This window comes from Musca autumnalis, unplaced genomic scaffold (assembly GCF_047663935.1).
Source record: "Musca autumnalis isolate F117 unplaced genomic scaffold, ASM4766393v1 scaffold_1, whole genome shotgun sequence".
NCBI lineage: Eukaryota > Metazoa > Arthropoda > Insecta > Diptera > Muscidae > Musca > Musca autumnalis.
In genome coordinates, this window is record NW_027411644.1 from 296,630,821 (window position 1) to 296,653,381 (window position 22,561).

The window sequence follows — 22,561 nt, forward strand, 5'->3', positions numbered from 1 at the left end:
CGTATCAAAGTGTATATACAGTGGCGGCCATATAATTAAGAACGACATCATATTAAAAAGTATTTGACTTGCTACGTTCCAAATATTTGAATATTTATATGGAACAAAATTTGTAAATAAAGTACGCGGTAAGCACTTTTAAATAAAGCCAAAACATGTTTTAATTCTCCCTCGTTTATACGAAAGATACCACGATTTAGTAAAATAGTCATAAATCGACCTGGCCACATAATTAAGAACGATATAAGTAAAGGTTACTTTAAGGTATTTTTCATACACAATATGTGAATATATCGTTATGTATTTTAGAAATCGATTACTTTGATTCATTTTTAGTATCAAATGTCCTTCAATGGTACATATTATTGAGTCTAAGTTTGATAATTAGGGCATACCTAAGGTTTTCCAAAATTTGCCCATAATTTGACGAATTTATTTTATTTTCGGGATCTAAAGCCACAGTTTTGGCTTCCTCTCATTCCCTCGACGACGCTCTAAACGATACCCTGTGATTGTCGTTCCATAGTCGGAGCTTATTTACCCTTAAATTGGCTTTTGTCCCACTTGTTTGAGTCCTTTACGAGGGATTTGTCTGGGAAATAGTTTCATAAGAGTCATTTCCACCTTATAAAGCGGAAGGATTTTTGTCCTCAGGTTGTAGACAGGAAATGAAACAATAATATAACGTCTACACCAAAATTGGAAGAATTCCACACCGAATATAACATTTATTAACATAATGTTTTGAAAGCTCCAATTCCACAATAATGTTGTGTATGTACATCAGACATTAGTTTATACAAACTTTGTATTTTCATCCATAAAAATTATTGATTTTATTAGTTTTGATATTAATATGAGCTTCATTGATTAAAAAGTCTTACATAACTATACCTACCACACCCACAAAGACATTGTGCAATGAAGGCTTTCAAAATATTATACCTTTCTTTTTTGTTTGGTGTACCGTTAGGCCAATTTTTTGTACAAAACGAAATTATTTGTTTATTTCCTGTCTACTACCTGCAGGCAACAATCCTACCGATTTATAAGGTGGAAATGGCTCATACGAAACTATTTCCCAGACAATTCCCTCGTAAAGGACTCAAAGAAGTGGGTTCAAAACCAATTTAAGGGTAAACAAGCTCCGACTATGGAACGACAATCACAGGGTATCGTTTAGAGCGTCATCGAGGAAATGAGAGGAAGCCAAAACTGTGGCTTTAGATCCCAAAAATAAAATAAATTCGTCAAATTATGAGCAAATTTTGCAAAACCTTATGTATGCCCTGATTATCAAACTTAGACTCAATAATATGTACCATTGAAGGACATTTGATACTAAAAATGAATCAAAATAACCGATTTCTAAAATACATAACGATATATTCACATATTGTGTATGAAAATTACCTTAAAGTAACTTTTACTTATATCGTTCTTAATTATGTGGCCAGGTTGATATATGACTATTTTAATAAATCGTGGTATCCTTCGTATAAACGAGGGAGAATTAAAACATGTTTTGGCTTCATTTGAAAGTGCTTACCCTGTACTTTATTTACCAATCTTGTTCCATATAAATATTCAAATATTTGGAACGTAGCAAGTTAAATACTTTTGAATATGATGTCGTTCTTAATTATATGGCCGCCACTGTACCATCCTTAGCCTAAAGCGGCGTCGCCCATAATATTTCCATCAATACTACAGCATATGTGTATGCATGGGTGAAAAAAACAACAACCACATGATATTCATCGTTTGTTTATTTACACGTACACTGTACGTGAGAGAGAGAGAAGCAAATGCAAAAACAAATCAGTGGGCGCCCTCACTATACTTCTTTGCAAAGACAGCGCGACCCTGGCCTAAAGGCTGAGGGTATAAAAATGATAAAATCATCTGAGGCATGCTGGGGTTTGAACCCACGTCCTTGAAAAACACAGGAAAAAGTGTTGTCAAGGCGTGCTAGCGTTCAGAGCCAAACTCATTACTTTCAAAGGCAGCGCTAAGCGTTTGTCATGAAAGCACAGCTAAATGGGAAAATCCCCATTGTTATTGTATATGTCTGAGGAGCCTTTACCAAAGGCCAAACATGTTATGTCACATAGTGGTGGATGTGTGGGTTCGAATCGTCGACTTTCCTTTTTCACTTGCATTATTGATTGATCATCAAGCTCGATTCCAATTAATTAAAAATTAATACTAAAAATGATCCTAAAAAGGCAAAATTTTCAAATAGGAATACCTTTTGGTTTCAATAGCAACGAGATCATGTTTTCGTGGGCAAGTATGAACTTGATTCTCTGACATAATTCGCTTCAATGCAGTTTGAGGGCTGTTCGAGGATAGTTTTGAAATTTTTACCGAATATATTTATTTTTACCGAATATACCTATGTTTGATTTGATATAATCACTCAAAAGCTTTAACAAATCTACCTGAACATCTAAAATAGCTGGTTGGCACTATCGAGGAATGACTCCTAAAATCAGATCCAGTTCCAACATGGACCATGGCGGTAATTTCTTTATGTATGTACTTATTCAGCAAAAGTTGAACACATTTGTGCTTTAATCAAATTTAAGGCCAAACTTAACACGTTCACGGACGTGAATGCTCAAGCATTCGTTTTGATAATGTTTTGCATCATGTTTTGTTTGCTATAGCATTCACATTGTAAGCGAAGTTTTATTTATTTTATACAATCTTACGTTTTTCTGATTAATATACACAGTACGACTGATTTCAAAAATATATACACTATATAATAAACAAAAAAGTAATTAATAAGTACAATATAAGTAACTTTGAAAATAATTGGGTGCCAATTTTTGCACCTCTCTAGATTTTTCCGAACGTGTTAAATGGTTGAGATAATGCCTACAACTTTATACGTTTTTAGGGGAAGACACTACTTCCTGAGATATGGGTCTCGAAATCTCGCAATATTAAGTGGTGTTTGCAATTTTGTTCTCCATACTTCTCTCGATAATGGCTCAAAATTCTTTCCATGTGGGATTCCTGCAATATAAGAATTACTATATTTTTCTGGTATAGACTGAGTTGCATCAGTGGAATAATCAGGTTCACTGTTTATTATATACCTACACCGCAAACGCTGTAAACACTTAAAAATACCCATAACTTCTTTTGTTACCTACAAAAGTAATATTTCTTAAAATTTATGAAAAATATATGTATGTCTACCACTCCTGTTATTGTTTTCTGTAGTCATATTCTGCTGTTTGTATTTGACTGTCGGCTGATTATTTTTTACTTCTTATGACGTAATTGGAAAAGTAGAGCGAACTACGGATCTTGCAGCTCTCCAACATGCAGTTTTTACGCTGCACTCAAACCGGCCCTCTGGCAAATAGAGACTCGGGTGGTTTGGGATCATAGAACCCCACTATCCCGTAAACAACGTTCAAACAGGTGGAAAACTTTATTGCTACAGGTTATTGATACGAAGCTACTCATGCTTCTAATATCTATTGAATAAACATTCGTTAATTCTTTATTGTATAAATTCATCGATCTTATAGTACGTTTACATATACATACATAACTGGATTTAATTTGTCTACTTTTTTCAATTTCCATCCATGAATTGCTGAGCATCTTTGCAAACAAAGGAATTGCTATTCCAGCTTTAGCAATATGTATTTATGTACCTTTTTTACATTTTATTACCTGTTCGATATTCATTTTGTTTTAATTCCTGAGTCATAAACGTGTATCAATTGCATTTAGTAGTGAACTGCTTACTCATTAAAAAATTAATATATTACAATGTTTTCATTACTCTGGCTCTCTTGAAATATAGGTTTCCAAAACAAAACATGACTGTAAATTTGCTCTCCAAATGCTGTCTCACCGATTTAACCATTACCGGCCTTGCAATTGAGCAATTTCAAGAGAATGGCTACAAACCTGATCGTAATGCATTCATTATTTTCTTCTCCAAACACGTTGACTTTGTTTTTGGTTTTGTTTATTAGCTTTTCGAACTTTAGATGACGTTGTCAGTGACACCAGAGATGGGAATTCGGAATTGATAAGAAAATCAATGAAGAATGTATGTATTTTTAAATCTTGTTTCTGGAGAAAAAATAGTAGATAGATATCGGATATGTAAGTTCCGTTAATATATTAAAACAATTAAAAATGAATCAGTCGGCTTCGCCAACAGCTAAATACTCTAAGCCTATGAATGTACAAAAAAGCAATAACAGGAATTTTCAAAATAACATTTTCATTGGCGTTTGTGGGGTTGGTATCATAAACAGTGGGCCCAATTAACACGGTCTGCACAAAACATCTTAATACTTCCTTATATTTCAAGAGTACCACTTGGGTGGAGTTTTTGGAACATTCGGGCCTTTATAGAGAGTGTGTGGAGAATATCGCTGTAACAAAGACTACTAACAACTTAGTGTCAGAGGTGTACGAAGTAGTGGGCCTAGATATTGGAACACATCGTCGGAGCCCATATCTCAGGAAGAAATGGCTTCCCCTATCAAAAACATGTAAAAAAAAGTATCAGTCGGCTTTGCTGACAGAGATATACCCTCAGCCTGTCTGGATTGAAATACTTTATTTCAAAAAAGAACTTATGTATTTAGGGGGGTTTTCAAAATTTTGGGCGTATTAAACGACAAAAGTATGGATAGGATTAAAGCTCAAAAATTGGCGGGGATATCGATAGAAAGGGCTTTTTTATCACACTAGCTTACGAAAAACATAATATCGCTGTAAACAGGGCCACTAGTAAAACCTTCGGTAAAAATGTCCAAAGGATCCCCGAGCAGACCCTTTACCACACAAAAATCTTGAACATTTGTGTGGGTGGTACCACAAGGATTGGACAGATAGAGCCCAAAAGTTGAACATAAACTAAGTTTCGACAATATTTAGAGATCCAAAGTTTGGACCAAATCGGTTGCTACGTCTATGAGAAATCGCGCGTACAATTTTAGCGAATATTTTCGAACTTTTGTGGGGCTGGTACCGGAATATTATCTAATATTCGAAAGAATATTACAATATCCAAAGTGTGGACGAACACAGTATTCGGTTCGAGCTCTCAGGGACAACATATGGTGCCATAGGGGTTTTTTTAAACCTTTCGGGCTGTTTTCTCAAGAAGTATGGACTTGCCCCTGGAAAAACTTTTACTGTCGTAATGGAGGCAGCGAATGCAAGTTGCTTCAACAAAAATCAAAGTGATTCGAGAGCAGTAGTGCGATTCTCTAACTCAGTTTTTAAAATACCGACAAAAATCGGTAACTTTAAAACGCAAAATTATGACTGAAATGTTCAAATAAAAGTTGATAACACTGTTGCTATCGGTAGAACTTTGCGACTACTTTCTATTGGTCGCTGACTTACCGAATAATATCGTTAATTACCGAAATTACAAGCATTTAAATTTTAGCGATTTTTGTCGGTAACTCAAAAAATGTGTTATGGGCCGATTCCGTACAGCGAGGCGAGTCATGTCGCGTCGTCTATCGTCTCTGTGACAAAATTTAAAAAATGCACTACGTACAGCGATAGAAAATAATCGTCGATAACAAGTTATTTTTATTTTATTTTTATTCGTTAGTAAAAATGTACGGCGACAGCTAATTTGTTGTCGCCGGAAAATGAACATTTCGGCGACAAAATTTGACGACGTCAGGCGATATTGCCATACGGAATCGAAAAAATGCATTTCGCAACGCGACACGACTCGCCTCGCTGTACGGAATCGGCCCATTAGAGAATCGCACTACAGGTCTTATGGGCCGATTCCGTACAGCGAGGCGAGTCGTGTCGCGTCGCCAAATGCAATTTTTCGATTCCGTATGGCAATATCGCCTGACGTCGTCAAATTTTGTCGCCGAAATGTTCATTTTCCGGCGACAACAAATTAGCTGTCGCCGTACATTTTTACTAACGAATAAAAATAAAATAAAAAAAAAAAATAAAAATAACTTGTTATCGACGATTATTTTCTATCGCTGTACGTAGTGCATTTTTTAAATTTTGTCACAGAGACGATAGACGACGCGACATGACTCGCCTCGCTGTACGGAATCGGCCCATTAATGTGAATTAATCCAAAATGTTGTGTGGGAGGTACACGCAGGAGTGGACCTGATCTATATCTTATATATATATATATATATATATATATATATATATATATATATATATATATATATATATATATATATATATATATAAGTATGTGTAAAGTATGGACCAAATCGGTAACTCCCATTTTCGAACTTTTGTGTGGGAGGTACCTGAACCACTACACACCAATCCCACGGCAGCGGGTTCTTTCGTACCGGATTGACCCGGAACCATAGTGTTTCGGCCAGCGGCTGCCAACCCAGCATTAAACTTATGCTTCTAAGTAGGTTTAAATGCTGCTACAACAACAACAACAACCACTACACACGGTGTCATAGGGACATTTTGCATCTTTCAGGCTATTTTCTCAGGAAGTATGGACTTGCCCCAAATAAACCTTGTACCGCCGCATGGGGGCGGTGAATACAAGATGTTACAACAAAAACCGAAGCGATTCGAGAGCTGGTCCTAAACTGAACTTTTCCGAAATTTTGTTTGGGAGGTACCCGAAGGAGTGGACGGATTGAGTGCTTATTGGAACCTCATCTAAGTCTGGTAGAAAGTTCACGATGTGCAAAGTATGGACCAAATCGGTTACTCCCTTCAAGAGTTATGGTGCTCACAAATTTTCCGAACATTTTCGAACTTTTGTGGGGTAGGTACCGGAAGGAGTGGACCGATATAACCCATTTTCGAACTTAAACTAACTTTGCACAAAATATTACGAAAGCCAAATTTTGGACCGAATCGGCAGATCCGCTCGAGTGTTATCATGCGCTCAAACCACACACGGTGTCATAGGGGTTTGTTTTGTAACTTTCAGACTATTTTCTCAGGAAATATGGACTTGCCCCTGATGAAATGTGTACCGTCGTATGGGGGGCAGTGAATACAAGATGCTACAACAAAAATCAATGCGATTCGAGAGATGGCCCTAAACTGAACTTGTCCAAAATTTTGTGTGGGAGGTACCCGAAGTAGTGGACCGATTTAGTCCATATTGAAACCTTATTTAAATCTGGTATACATTTCACGATGGGCAAAGTATGGACCAAATCGGTTACTCCCTTCAAGAGTTATGGTGCTCACAAATTTTCCGAACATTTTCGAACTTTTGTGGGGGAGGTACCGGAAAGAGTTTACCGATATAACTCATCTTCGAACTTAAACTAAGTTTGGGCAAAATATTACGAAAGCCAAAATTTTAACCGAATCGGTTCATCCGTTCGAGAGTTATCGTGCGCTCCAGCCAGACAGACGGACGGACATTGCTCAATCGACTCCAAATTGTCTGTCACACATTTCGTCCAAACATACTTGGGGTCTACAACCATTATTTCGATGAGGCACATTTTGCCCGTATGAAAGTGTATATACCCTCGTTAGCATAAATGCTGAGGGTATAAAAAATATAGTATATAATTTTAAGTTATGACTACAACGACTGTTCGTGATCCGAAAAGTGACCTTAAAATGTATTGGTCCAAACTTTTGATCTCCTAATATTTTGTCCAATTGTAATTTAACATCGAAAATGGTCCATATCGATCTTCTTCTAATGTTACCTCCCTTTACAAAATTCCACAGTAGCAACTCCCACTTTCCATAGACGATAATATAAAATGAACATGTCAATAAAACACTCCCATCTCTGACACATTCCCACTGTTGCATCGAACAAGTGTATCTCAATCTAAACACGCCTGCTTACTGGCAATTTAGTATTGAATATCTCTCCTAACTGAACGAATGTGTGTATCTGCAATAACTGAGATTTCCATTAAAAAAACAAAAAAATAAACTTTATAACCCTTGGACAAATTTCAACGGGCAACAAAGAAGAACTACCAGACCAGATTTGTAACAACATTTGTGTGTTACTTCTTTTTTCGGTTTACGTATGTGTGTTTTACGATTTCTTCATTTGCTATTTAACATACTTTACAGCAGACATTCTTTGTTCGCTGACAAAAGAATGAATGTGGACGGACGGACGGACATTGACTAATAAATCAAATTGTTGTGGTTATGATTGTGGGTTTTCAAACCAGTGAATATGAGTGTGTGCATAGGAATGCAAGACAAAGTTTTAAAAATAGTTAAAAAAAGGAAAATTTGAATATTTCTTAAAAAAAAATTGTGTGAATAAGTAAAATAAATTGAAATAACCAAAGAAACTTGTGGACGTTTTATGCATTTTATTCAAGAGGTTTCTGAAAAAACTCCCCAACCTGTTGATTTAAATTGAGTGCGTGCGTATGTGTGTTTTTAAGACAATAAGCCAGTAGTGGACAATAACAAAAATCCAATAATTTTAATCTTATCACTTTTAGACGACAAGTGGAGGTACCCTAAAACCATGTGTATGGCCAAATATCAATGTTTCTTTTGAACACGACAGCTGCTGCAATGCTTATCGGTTTTCGAAAACAACATAAAAAATGAATGAAAGTTTTTTTTGTTAATTAAAATATATTATGTACACACACGAATGTTTACAAAATTTTATGTCAACGTCATCAAAGGTCGAAGTGGCTCACCAAACCAACTATGCACGTAACTAAACATGCGAGTATTTCGTTTTATTCCCACACTTTGAAATGAATTTTGAAATTGCAGCACAAATAAGTCGAAATCCCTTAATAATAACAATTTAATTAATTAATGTATTAATTATTTAATATTGACGTGTATTATGTTTTTTGTGGGCTTAGCTTCCACACACACCACGTTCGTTCATATCTATCAACACATGAAATGACATCTTATAGTCTTAAAAATCTTGTCAATTTGCGATCATTAACAATTTATTTCTCACATCCATTGTAAATGTGTACGAGTGTTTGTTTATATACTCTTTGTAATATACCTACGCTTATATGTACATATCTTATATGGTGTTATTGTTGTTTTTATTTCTTTTTTTCTGTTAAATAATTTCATTGTTTATGTGTCATCGTGATCATCTTCAGAACAATGTGTGTGCAAGTGTTTTAACCCCAACAAAAAACAGCTTTGAGCTATCGGAACAAATTGAATACTCTACCAACTGACAGAAAAAATCTGATTTTTTTTTTAAATTGTAAGTTTTTTTTAAGTAGCCGGTCTTCGGCCGGGAATTTAGGACTTTCTTCTCCTATGGAAATGAGCTACTTTAGGCACGAAAACAACATTTTTTTTAATTTTTTTTTTTTTTTACTTTAACAAGGGAATTTTCGGAACTTAAGAGGCCCATATCTCGGGAAGTGTGGACTTCCCCCAATAAACTTTATAATTTTGTAATCAGGACGTAAAGATATGCCTGTGGTAAACATTTCAGATTTTTCCACCAGCTGGTAGAGTATTCAGTTTGTGCCGAGCTATCAAATAGCTGTGTTGTTGCATATATTATATTGGTATACTGGGTATCTTTACAATCAGGGTTCAGGGAGAGATTTTATAGGTATTAAATAAATCCCGGGTTTTGTAAAAGGTTTATTCGTATTAAACAAACTGTCAAATTTTGTAGATCAAGTGACTGTGAAATCTTTGACACAGCACGCACACCCGGAAATCTTACTTAAATGGATAAAACAGAACATATGATTTTGAAAAGAAAAGTAGAATATTGTTAAAGAATGCCGTTTTTCTGCGCTGCTTCAATACCCACAAAGCTTTGGAATGACTACCTTCAATTCCGATTTCAATTGAAGTTTTTATATTCGCCTGTTGCGCATACCAAACAACTTTTTAGATCACGCCATGGCCCAGCCAGTGTATACGGGTCTTAAATGTAGTCAATAATTCCCGAGATATGACTTTACCCCTGGGATCGGTTTGAATTTGTTTACCACATGTAGCCCTTGAATACAACGATATTTAGTTTTCCGAAAGAGGTGCCTTCTTCCCAGTGTATGCGTTGTTTATAGATATCGGTCATAAAAGTATGTTTCTTACCACATATACATGTAGTCCTAGCTATCCTAATTATAACCCGGTTGTAGTTGTAATCAGGATAACTAGGGGTTTCAAAAAATCTTACAATTTAAATGAAAGTTTTGTTATTAGAAAACTAAATTATTATTTGGATTCATTAACTGAATTAGAAAGTACTCGCAGTGAGCTTTAAATGATACACATATTGTTTAAAAGTTATGGTTGTAATTATGATAAAAGTAAAAAGTCAGGACCCATATCACGGAAAGGACGAACCTTAACGGAAAAATATATACTATATTTATATATCATTACCATGTCTTCTTGCACAAGTGCCTAATCTTCTGACCTGACCCATATGGTTGTTTCAGTGTTTTATAGAGTGATTTTCGACTGACACGAATTTGTTTTTCAACTGCTTACTCAGTCCAAAAGAACACCGAAGAGAGAGTAATCTTCTTTTTTATTTTTTCAGATTAAACTCATTGACATAACCTTCTTCGGCAGGCTGCCTAAAACCTATTTTGGTACTGAACTGTGGGGACAGGTATTTTCATATATTAACTGCGAATTGTTTATCAGCTAATATAAAATTACACTGTTGTTGTTGCTGGGTTAGCAGCCGCTGGCCGAAACACTATGGTTTCGGGTCAATACGGTACGAAAGAAACCCGTTGTCGTGGCTTGGAATCATAAAGGGGTTTCCAAATCAGTCTAATAGTGGACAAAAATACCAATCTATTTGAATCTTCCTTGGAGTTTGTTTTAAAGTGAAATCAGGTCGATGGTAAATATGGAGAGTGTCACAGTTCGCCTGGTATAACAATTATTTCTCCGGCCTGAAAAATTACGTCATCTGCCAACCCACTACTTCTTAACGTGATATTTTACTTACTTAGTTGGCCCATTACAGTTGGCCCGAACTAAGAAAAGATTTCCATTCCTCTCTGTTTTTCGCTTGACTTTTTGGAATACCGCGCCTTTTCATTTCTTCATCCACTTGTATGCTCCATCGAAGCTTAGGCTTGCCGATTCTGCGTGCACCGCCATGTGGCATGTATTCATACGCCTTTTTACCGGGTTCATCATCGCTCATTCTCATGATATGGCCTAGCCAACGCAATCGTTGCATCTTAATACGTTTAACAATATGCATGTCTTTGTATAGCTTATATAGCTCGTGGTTCATACGACGTCGATATTCACCGTCAACGCAAATCGGCCCGTAGATCTTTCGAAGAATTTTCCTCTCCAACAAGCACTGCCTTATCTGCTTGCGCAAGTACCCATGCTTCGGAGCCATACATAAGCACGGGTAGTATCAGCGTTTTGTATAGTGTTATTTTTGTTTGACGAGATGTGGCTTTGTTTTTAAATTGCTTACTTAGACCATAGTAGCATCTGTTGGCCAATACAATTCTTCTTCTTATTTCACAACTGATGTTGTTTGTTGTGTTTATGGCAGTGCCGAGGTAGACGAAGTCTTTAACTACCTCAAAATTGTAGGTACCAACTTCCACAGTTGGTCCGAGCTCTATGGACGCTTTGCGCGTCGACACCATCAATTTGGTCTTTTCGCCGTTTACCGCCAGACCCACTTTCGCAGATTCTTCTTCGACCTTTCTAAAGGTATCAGTTACTTCATTTACTGATCGTCCCATGATGTATATGTCATCAGCATAGGCAAGTAACATGTGGCTATTGGTGTAAATTGTGCCATTTCTTTTGACATTTGCATCTCGTATTACCTTTTCCAGCAAAATGTTGAATAGGTCACACGAAAGGCTGTATCCTTGCCTGAAACCTCTTTTGGTACAAAATTCTTCGGAGAGGTTCTTTCCAATTTTAACTGAGGACCTAGTATGAGTTAAAGTCATCTTACAAAGCCGGATGAGCTTTGCGGGGATACCAAATTCAGACATTGCGTGGAATACCTTTGATCGGAGGGGACTGTCGAATGCTGCTTTATAATCGACAAAAAGGTGAAACGTGTCGATCTGCATCTCTTGGGTCTTCTCTAGGATTTGTCGCAGGGTAAATATCTGGCCAGGTCTAAAGCCACATTGGTACGGTCCAATTATTTCGTTGACCATTGGCTTTAGTCGTTCGCACAATATCCCAGACACTATATTATAGGCAATAGGGAGAAGACTTATGCCCCTATAGTTGGAGCATACAATCTTATCTCCTTTCTTGTGGACGGGACATAGGATGCTCAGGTTCCAATCGTCGGGTACGCGTTCTTCCTGCCAGATGGTGCTAACTAGCTGATGCATACACCTTATCAGCGCGTCGCCTCCGGTTTTAAACAGCTCGGCTGGTAAGCCATCGGCTCCTGCTGCTTTGTTATTCTTCAGCCGGTTGATTGCTGTTTTTACCTCATCTTGGCCGGGCGGTATACATTCTATACCATCTTCTGGGATTGGGACTGTGGTATCTTCGTCGTCTTCGCTACTGTTGGATACCAGCAGATTGGAGAAATGTTCCTTCCATATTCTGAGCACGCTATCTGTATCTGTTACCAGATTACATTGCTGGTCTCTACAGGAGGATGTGCCTGTACCAAAGCCATCTGTTTGATGTTTCACTCTTTGGTAAAATTTTCGGACTTCATTCTGGCTCCTGTACATCTCGATTTTTTCACACTCCCGCTTTTCCATTTCTCTATTTTCTTGCGGAAAAGACGTTTCTCTTCTCTCCTTTTCTCCCGATATCTCTCTCGTGCGCTACGCGTTGCTACTGATTGTAAAGTAGTTCTATATGCCGCATTTTTCTCTTCGGTAGCAGCACGACACTCCTGGTCATACCATGAATTCCTTTGTGGAGGTCTCTGGAATCCAAGTATGGATTTTGCGGCTGTTTGCATGGAGTGGGCAATATGTTGCCATTGTGTTGTTATGTTATCGGACAAGGAGTGCTCGCGTTAAGCAATTGGGCTAGTTGAGTGGAATATGCTGTGGCTATCTGTTGTGTTTGCTGCCTATCGATGTCCAACTTCCGCGTTGTGTCTGTTCGTGCTTTATTTGCAACGTTTAAACGGGTACGTACCTTTGCTGCAACAAGGTAGTGGTCCTAATCATTGTTTGCGCCTCGGAACGATCGTACATCCAACACGCTGGATGATATTTTACGGTCGCACAATTTGAAGCTGGAAATGCGAACGATCCCCCCAAAATTAGTGGTCTGAAAATTACGTTTAATGGCATTTGTCAATTCTGTTGGCTTAGGTCATCTTCTTAATTTCAGGGCAAATACTCCTTCAGGGAACAGTCCAATCATTCTAATGTTTGGTTGGCAGAACGAATTTTCCGGCATGTACATAGTTTAAACGTTGTGGGAGACCAACTTGTAACAAACCCAAAGTGAGGAAATCAACAACAATGGGAAAGTGGTTTGATCGTCTGAAGTGTTGCAACATTTGGACGAGAATAAGTAATTATTGGGCATCCATTCGGAACCCGAATCCTGTTGACTGATTCGAAAATGTTCGGCAGTTAAAAAGAAGGTGAAATTACCACTTTCACATACTTTACTAATTTCGACCAAAACTGGTAATGTCACACCTTTCGTATTCGACGAAAAAAATATTATAGCTATATAAAAGGACCTTAAGCGATATAAAGGGGCTGTAACATTTGATATAAGAGACGCCTTTTCTCCCCTCCTAATTAATTCTGGGAAAATATTTTTTTATTATTTCTTCCAATCGAGAAGCTGTGTCCCCAAACTGAGAACATCATCTTTTCCGAAGTCTGCAAAAATGGGCTGAATAGTCCCTATTGAAGTCAGGAAAGGCTGGTAGCAACGGCAGACCACAAAAAAAATGCAACAGGGTGTCTCATTCTGGCTCCGAGGAACATATATTCATTCCCACGGCTACTTCTCTCCCCCATAAAAAAATATAAAATTTGTCCCTAAAATAGTGCGCTCAATATCGCCCGAAGATGTCAAAAGATTTGGTCAATCTTTGCACCTTGCAATATTTTGTCCGAACTTAGATCAAGTTCGAAGATGATGCATATCGATCCACTTCTTCGTTCTTCGGCAACCACCCCCACAAAAACTCAAACGTTTCGCTAATATGTTGCTCACGATAACACTCGAGAGAGTAACCGATGTGGCCCAAACTTTACATGTTGTAACATTTCTTCGAGACATATACATATTAGGTTCGAATATAGATTATTAGACCAAAACTCCTTTACGTATCTCCCACACAATATTTTCGAAAAAGTGAATTTTAAGATCACCTCTCAGATAGATTTTCAACAAGTTATCCTCCTGGCCACGTTAAAGGGGTTTTCAGGGGCAAGTCAAGACTTCTCTCGCAGCGTTAAGAAATGTTTGCCCTGTTAGGATGGTACAATGTTTTCGGTGGAAATCAAAACTTACAGAGATTGTGGCCCAGAAGCTCAAAAATCAGTTCCTGCAGCAACTATAATGACGCATGCAATCCCATGACGGCCATATTGGCCAACTACAGCCAACCCAGCATCAAAACTATGCTACAACAACAACAGCATGATTAATCCCACCGCAGAGGGTTCTTTATACCGGTTTGACCCGAAACCAAAAGCGTTTCGGCCAACGACAGCCAACCCATCATCAAAACTATGCAGCTACAATTATAGCAACAACAGCACGATAACTTAGGAATTGAGTATCCGATTTGGCCAAAACTGTGCATATTATAAAATGTTCTTCCATGAAGGTCTATATCGGACCACACCTTCGGTGTCTACCTCACAAAAATTCAAAATTTTCTATTATGTGCAGTTAAGGGCTGTTCCAGGAACGTACAGCTCCTTGTGGCCCTCCTGCTTCCGGAAAAAATGATTTGAAAGCTCCAAAAAAAAAAATCGTGACCTACTAAAATGACAGATGTGCACGGTAACTATCCAATCTTTGTATCGTAATATTTCACTCAAACCCTCACAAAAGTTCAAATATTTCGCTTCCGTACAGACAAAGGGCGGCTCAAGGATTGTTTTGAAATTTTCATCGAGGGTAGTCCTTGTGATACTGATTACAGCGATATATTATTTTCGTGGGCAAGTTTATCTTTCCTTACATATTGATGCAAAAACTCTTAAAAATTATTAGAAGGTATTGAAAGAAATGACTGCCAAAATTAGATCCAGTCATTTCATTCTTTCAGGAACTTCCTCCAAAGTTAATAACTTCTCGGATCATGTTGAAACTTTAATAGTTGGTAGCCATTGAGATCATGAATACAACATTATAATATTTAGTGCTACTCTTTCTCACAAAAGTTTTTAGTAATCGAAATAATGGTTTTAGACCCCAATTATGTTTGGACGAAATGTGTTTCAGACAATTTGGAGTTGATTTAGCCATGTCCGTCTGTCTGGCTGGCTGTAGCGCACGATAACTCTCGAACGGATCAACCAATTCGGTCCAAAATTTGGCTTTCGTAATATTTTGTCCAAACTTAGTTTAAGTTCGAAGATGGGTTATATCGGTCCACTCCTTCCGGTACCTCCCCCACAAAAGTTCGGAAAATTTGTGCGTGATTTGGTTCAAACTTTGCACATCGTGAAATTTCTACCAGAGTTACATAAGGTTGCAATATGCACACAATCGGTCCACTCCTTCGGGTACCTCCCACACAAAATTTCGGAAAAGTTCAGTATAGGACCTTCTCTCGAATCGCTTTGATTTTTGTTGTAGCAACTTGTATTCACTGCCCCCCATACGACGGTACATGTTTCATCAGGGGCAAGTCCATACTTCCTGAGAAAATAGCTTGAAAGGTACAAAAAACCCCCTCGTGACACAGTGTGTAGTTGTTGGAGTGCAAGCTAACTCTCGAACAGATCAACAAATTCGGTCCAAAATTTGGCTTTCGTAATAGTTTGTGCAAACTTAGTTTAAGTTCGAAGATAAGCCATATCGGTCCACTCCTTCAGGTACCTCCCCCACAAAAGTTAAAAAATGTTCGGAAAAATTGTGCGCACGATAACTCTTGATGGGAGTGACCGATTTGGTTCATACTTTACACATCCTAATATATCTAGCAGATATAGATCAGGTTCGAATATGGACTATATTTGCCCACTTCTTCGGGTACCTCCCACACAAAATTCTGGATAAATTCACTTTAGGACCTGCTCTCGAAACAGTTCGATTTTTATTGAAGCAAATTGCATTCGCTGCCTCAATTACGAAAGTAAAAGTTTTTTAAGGGGCAAGTCCATACTTCTCGAGAAAACAGCCCGAAAGTTGTAAAAATCCCTTTGGCACCACATGTGCTCGAACCGAATACTGCGTTCGTCCACACTTTGGATATTGTAATATTTCTTCGAATATTAGATGAAATTCGAAGGTTGTGCTTATAGGTCCACTCCTTCCGGTACCATCCCTACAAAAGTTTGAAAATATTCGCTAAAATGGTACGCGCGATATCAAGGTCCAAACTCTGGATCTCTAAATATTGTCGAAACTTAGTTTATGTCCAAATTTGGGCCCTATCTGCCCAATCATTGTGGTACCACCCACACAAATGTTCAACATTTTAGTGTGGTTAAGGGTCGGTTCGAGGATCCTTTGGACATTTTTACCAAGTGGTCCTGTGATAAAACAAGTGGGAAAAGCGTTAAGTTCGGCCGGGCCGAACTTTATATACCCTCCACCACAAATTTCACCCATTTCGGTGGATTAATGTGGCCACAACCTTCAAAATACCGAAAATCGGAAATTACCGTTCTATGGGGGCTATATGATGGCGCGGACCTATACCTACAAATTTCTGGGGAGGAAGTTTTATACCCCCAATACTAAATACCAAATTTCAGCCATTTCGGTGTGATAATGAGGCCAAAAACCTTCAAATACCGAAAATCGGGATATCGTCCTATGGGAGCTATATCAAAACGTGGACCTATATAAACATTTTATGGTAGAAATGTTTCTTAGCCTCTGGAAACACAAAATACCAAGTTGCAACCGATTCTGTTGTCAAATGGGACTAATACATTCAAAATATATTAAAATGACGCGTACTTTATATGGGGCGTTATATGGGAGCTATACCAAAACGTGGACCTATATAAACCAACTTTGGTAGGAATGTTTTTTTGGCCTCTGGAGATACAAAATACCAAATTACAACCAATTCGGTGGTAAAATGGGACAAATATCTTAAAAATTCCTTAAAACGACGACGCGTCACGCGTTATTTTGTATGGGGGCTATACGAAAGCGTGGACCTACATAGCCCGCTTTCAATACCAAAAGTCCTACGTACAAATAATAGATTTTCCCAAAATTTCATCCACCTACGTCAATCGGTTCGGACACTAGAGTGATTTCCACAGACGGACGGACATGGCTATATCGATGTAGAATTGCACGCTGATCAAGAATATATATAGTTTGTGGGGTCTACAATGATTATTTCGAGTAGTTACAAACGTAGTGACAAACTTAATATACCCCCATCCTATGGTGGAGGGTATAAAAATCCCTATCTATCGATATTCCCGCAAATTTCTGAGCTTTTGTTGCTTCATACGCCCAAAATTTTGAACACCCCCATAAATACATATGTTTTTTTTTTTGGAAAAAAGTATTTCAATCCACACAGGCTGAGGGTATATCTTTGTCGGCAAAGCCGACTGAAACTTTTTTACTTGTTTTTCTATTCTATCTATAATGGATTTTTTTTTAAGATTTTTATGTTTGGGTCTGCCGGCGAAATAATTAGTCCTATTTTTATGATACCTACCCCACAAGCGTCTAAAAACTTATGTTGGAAACTTCCAAAACTTCTTTTGTAACCTTCGGAAATGCTATTTTCAAAATTAGGGGTCTCTTCAAAGGACATCCAGGTCCACTACTCCTGGCGAAGACGACTGATTCTTTTTTTACTATGTTTTTGTATATCCCATATCTTTCTTTACATAAAATTAATGTAATTCTCTAATTTTTATTCTCTTTGAATTTGTCAACATCTCCTCCCATGATCTAAGCTAAAGCTACAACAACAACCATCAACCATAAATAAATATACCCGCCACAATTAAAATTAGTCATATTTCAAAATAAACAAAATAATTGCCAAGTATTGAAATACAAATCCGTACAAATCTCAGTGTGGTAACATGTGTGTGTGTGTTCATAAAAATTACACATTGTGTCACAGTAAAAAAAATATTCCACCAATTTGTTTATTATTTTGAAATACCGGTTTTCGTAAATTGCAACCTAAATATTATTAAAAATAATAAATAAAACGTAAGCAATTTTTTGGGATATTTGGAATAATTAACTGTGATACAAAGGGGGAAATGAAAGATATTGGGAAGTGCAGAATATTGAATGTTGAAAAGGTTCCAGCAAAATTGAATGCGTTTTCTAAAAATGTTCTTCCTTAGCTAATAGCTAATCGATGTATTTTAATGTTCATTAAATTCTAAACAATTAACACAATTGTTTTGAAAATTCACATTCTATAATAAAATTGGACAGTTCAAGATTTCATGATGTCCATCATTTAAAGTGCCTCAATCTCATCCATGTCATAACTTATGCTTGTTGAACATTATGAAAATATTGTTCCCAAATTTAATGAGATGTGTTCAATTGTTTTTAATTGGTATGGCGAGGATGTCGGCTTTAATTCACCTCAGAATGCATCAAAACGAAATGCTGGTGAACATTTCACTGAACTTATCATACCACTTGTCCCTTTACAAATCCCTTTCTATTTCTTCATGAAGCATAAACATCGATGTTCAGTTGTTTGACAACTTTCAAGAGAAAATGAATAGCAAAACACCTTTTTATTTTTTTTTCGTTTTCTTTGATTTTTGCCTCTTCAAAAATAGACCTCCAAGTATGTAGGTTGGCTGGCTGGCTGTCTCATTTCTCTAACTACATTTTGTACATACTTTTAAGCAATATAACGACATGGATGGCATCTTCCGCTGTTGGCGTAAAGACAACTGACACAATATTTTTTCTGAACAAAAACTATTTTTAAATAAATCTTTTTTTTTTTTTTTTTGTAAAAATATTGTATGTTTTTGGTACTAAATGCTGATAATGATGATGTTGATGTTGATCATTCCCAACATTCTCTGCTCTTCTTTACACAAGAGATTATTATGATGAGTCAAAACATGAAAATATTGCACCGCAATTATTTGATGAACGTGCACAACACTCACCACAACAGCAACCTTTACGGACGCTTGCAAAAGATTTTGTCAACGTAAAATAGAGAAAGGCATTTGTTTAAATTGAACAAAATACTATAAATAATTATTTAAAAAAAATATTCCATAAAAATTCATGTTATTATTTCTTTATTTTTATTGCAGAAGAAGACATTGGCGTAATTGTTTTTGTTTTCGAATCTGGTCCTTAGGAGTAGCTGCTCTACTTTATCTGTCCCCATAAATTTCCAATAATTGGAAGAATTTAATTAAACATAATAGACACTTAACAAAGGAATACCCTAACACAATGCCTGGAGAGGCGGTACAAGTTATCTCCACATCGGAGGAGCACACATTTCTACTAAATGAAGATCAATTGAGTGAGGTGCTGATGCGTGAAGAGGTCAAAGATCGCTATGTTTGTGTGGTCTCAGTGGCTGGAGCTTTTCGCAAGGGTAAAAGTTTTTTGTTGGATTTTTTCCTTAGATATATGTACTCCAAGGTAAGTCACACTCACCACCACCACAAATAGATAAACATAGATTTTTTCTAACTCCCCCATCTTCTTTACTTACAGTATGTACGTCATGATGTGACCGATTGGTTGGGTGATGAAAATTCCCCGCTCACTGGCTTTTCTTGGCGTGGCGGTTCAGAACGTGACACCACTGGCATACTCATGTGGTCCGACATTTTCCTCCACGACTATCCCAATGGTGATAAAATTGCCATCATCTTATTGGATACCCAAGGAGCCTTTGACAGCCAAAGTACTGTACGTGATTGTGCCACAGTTTTTGCATTGAGCACCATGTTGTCATCGGTGCAAATCTACAACTTGTCACAAAATATCCAAGAGGATGATTTGCAACATCTTCAACTTTTCACAGAATATGGTCGTTTGGCATTGGCTGATTCGGGTAAAAAACCTTTCCAACGTCTGCAATTTTTGGTGCGTGATTGGAGTTTTCCCTATGAGGCTGAATATGGTGCCTTGGGTGGTGAACAAATACTGAAGAAACGTCTTGAAATATCGGACAAACAACATCCTGAACTGCAATCGCTAAGACGTCACATCTCATCATGTTTCCAAGAAGTAGCTTGTTTCTTGATGCCCCATCCCGGTCTAAATGTTGCCACAAATCCCAATTTTGATGGTCGTCTCAAGGATATTACACCGGAATTTAAACAAAGTCTACGCAGTTTGGTGCCCATGCTTTTGTCCCCGGATAATTTGGTATACAAGGAAATTGGCGGTACACGTATACGTGCCCGTGATCTCATACAATATTTCCAATCGTACATGACCATCTATAAGGGTGATGAGTTACCCGAACCCAAAAGTATGTTGGTGGCCACTGCCGAGGCCAATCATTTGACAGCCATGGCTGCGGCCAAAGAAATGTATAACCAGTTAATGGAAGATGTTTGCGGTGGAACACGGCCGTACTTAAGCACAGGTCATCTGGAAGCTGAACATTTAAGAGTGAAGGATAAGGCTGTGTTTCAGGTAGGACAACATCTTTAGACTTTTCTTATTTGTTGAGATTGTAATAAATTTCCGTTTTTTGTTTTAGTTTTTGGCCAAACGCAAAATGGGCGGCGAAGATTTCACAGAAAGATTCCGCCAACAATTGGATTCAGATCTTGAGGAAATGTACATCAGTTATAAATCGCACAATGAAAGCAAAAATATATTCAAAGCCGCCCGTACCCCGGCCGTATATTTTGCTGTGGCTGTTATCTTTTACATTCTAAGCGGCATCTTTGGCCTGGTGGGCATGTACACCTTTGCCAATTTCAGCAATTTAATTATGGGCATAGCTCTCTTGACATTAGCTTTGTGGGCGTACATAAGGTAAGCAAACCCTTAACAGATATTTTAAAATGGTTGTTCTATGGTTCTTCTAAAGCCAACAGAATACTTTTTGGAGGTCTTCTAAAGACAACAGAAGATCTTTGTAGGACTTCTTAAGCCAACAAAAGAGCATTGGAGTTCTTCTAAAGATAACAGAATATCTTTAGAGGTCTTCAGAAGACTTTTGGGGGTCTTCTAAATATAACAGAAGACCTTTGGAGGACTTCTAAAGACAACAGAAGACCTTTGGAGGTCTTCTTAAGCCAACAGAAGAACATTGGAGGTCTTCTAAATATAACAAAAGACCTTCGGATGTCTTCTAAAGATAACAGAAGACTTTTGGGAGTCTTCTGAAGACAACATAAGACCTTTGGGAGTCTTCTAAAGACAACATAAGAACTTTGGAGGTCTTCTAAAGGCAAATGAAGGCCTTTGGAGGTCTTCTAAAGCCAAGAGAATACCTTTGGTGGTCTTCTTAAGATAACAAAAGACTTTTGGATGTCTTCTAAAGATAACAGAAGACCTTTGGAAGTCTTCTAAAGACAACATAAGACCTTTGGGAGTCTTCTAAAGACAACATAAGACCTCTGGTGGTCTTCTATAGACAACATAAAACCTTTGGAGGCCTTCTAAAGCCAACAGAAGACTTTAGGGGGTCTTCTAAAGACAACAGAACACCTCTGGTGGTCTTCTATAAACAATATAAAACCTTTGGGGATCTTCTAAAGACAAAAGAAGACCTTTAGATGTCTAGAGCATTACAGGTCTTCTAAAGATAACAGAAGATCTTTGGAGGTGTTCTAAAGCCAACAGAAGACCTTTGGGAGTCTTCGAAAGACAACATAAAACCTTTGGAGGTCTTCCAAAGGCAAATGATTACCTTAGGATGTCTTCTAAAGGCAAATGAAGACCTTTGAAGGTCTTCTAAAGCCAAGAGAAGACTTTGGAGGTCTTCTAAAGCCAATAGAAGACCTTTGGAGGCCTTTTAAAGATAACAGATGACCTTTGGAGGTCTTCTAAAGCCAACAGAAGACTTTTGGGGGTCTTCTAAAGACAACAGAAGATCTTTGGAGGACTTCTTAAGCCAACAGAAGAGCATTGGAGGTCTTCTAAAGATAACAGAAGATCTTTGGAGGTCTTCAGAAGACGTTTGGGGGTCTTCTTAAGATAACAGAAGGTCTTTGGAGGACTTTTAAAGACAACAGAAGACCTTTGGAGGTCTTCTTAAGCCAACAGAAGAACATTGGAGGTCTTCTAAAGACAACAGAAGACCTTCTAAAGACAACAGAAAACCTCAGGAGGTATTTTACAGACTTCAGAAAACCTCTGGAGGTCTTTTACAGACTTCAGAAAACCTCTGGAGGTCTTCTAGAGACAACAGAAAATCCTCCAGAGGTCTTCTATAGACAACAGAAGACCTTTGGAGGTCTTGTATAGACAAAGACTTTTGGAGGTCTTCTAACGACCCAACAACACA

At 37.6% G+C, this 22,561-nt stretch overlaps 1 protein-coding gene across 9 annotated transcripts in view; it reads left to right on the plus strand.

Moving 5' to 3' along the window:
• Positions 1 to 22,561, plus strand: part of atl (atlastin GTPase) — a 58,957-nt gene that overhangs the window by 35,233 nt on the left and 1,163 nt on the right. For 6 of the 9 annotated variants that reach the window (XM_073961786.1, XM_073961780.1, XM_073961782.1 and 3 more), the window contains 3 exons: positions 19,389 to 19,728; positions 19,804 to 20,736; positions 20,804 to 21,084. In XM_073961786.1, coding sequence (XP_073817887.1) covers positions 19,534 to 19,728; positions 19,804 to 20,736; positions 20,804 to 21,084 — 1,409 coding nt within the window. In that variant the 5' untranslated portion in view covers positions 19,389 to 19,533. Of the gene's footprint in view, positions 1 to 7,838; positions 8,028 to 19,154; positions 19,295 to 19,388; positions 19,729 to 19,803; positions 20,737 to 20,803; positions 21,085 to 22,561 lie in introns of those variants that run through there. The other 3 variants (XM_073961787.1, XM_073961788.1, XM_073961789.1) reach the window with 3 other exon arrangements.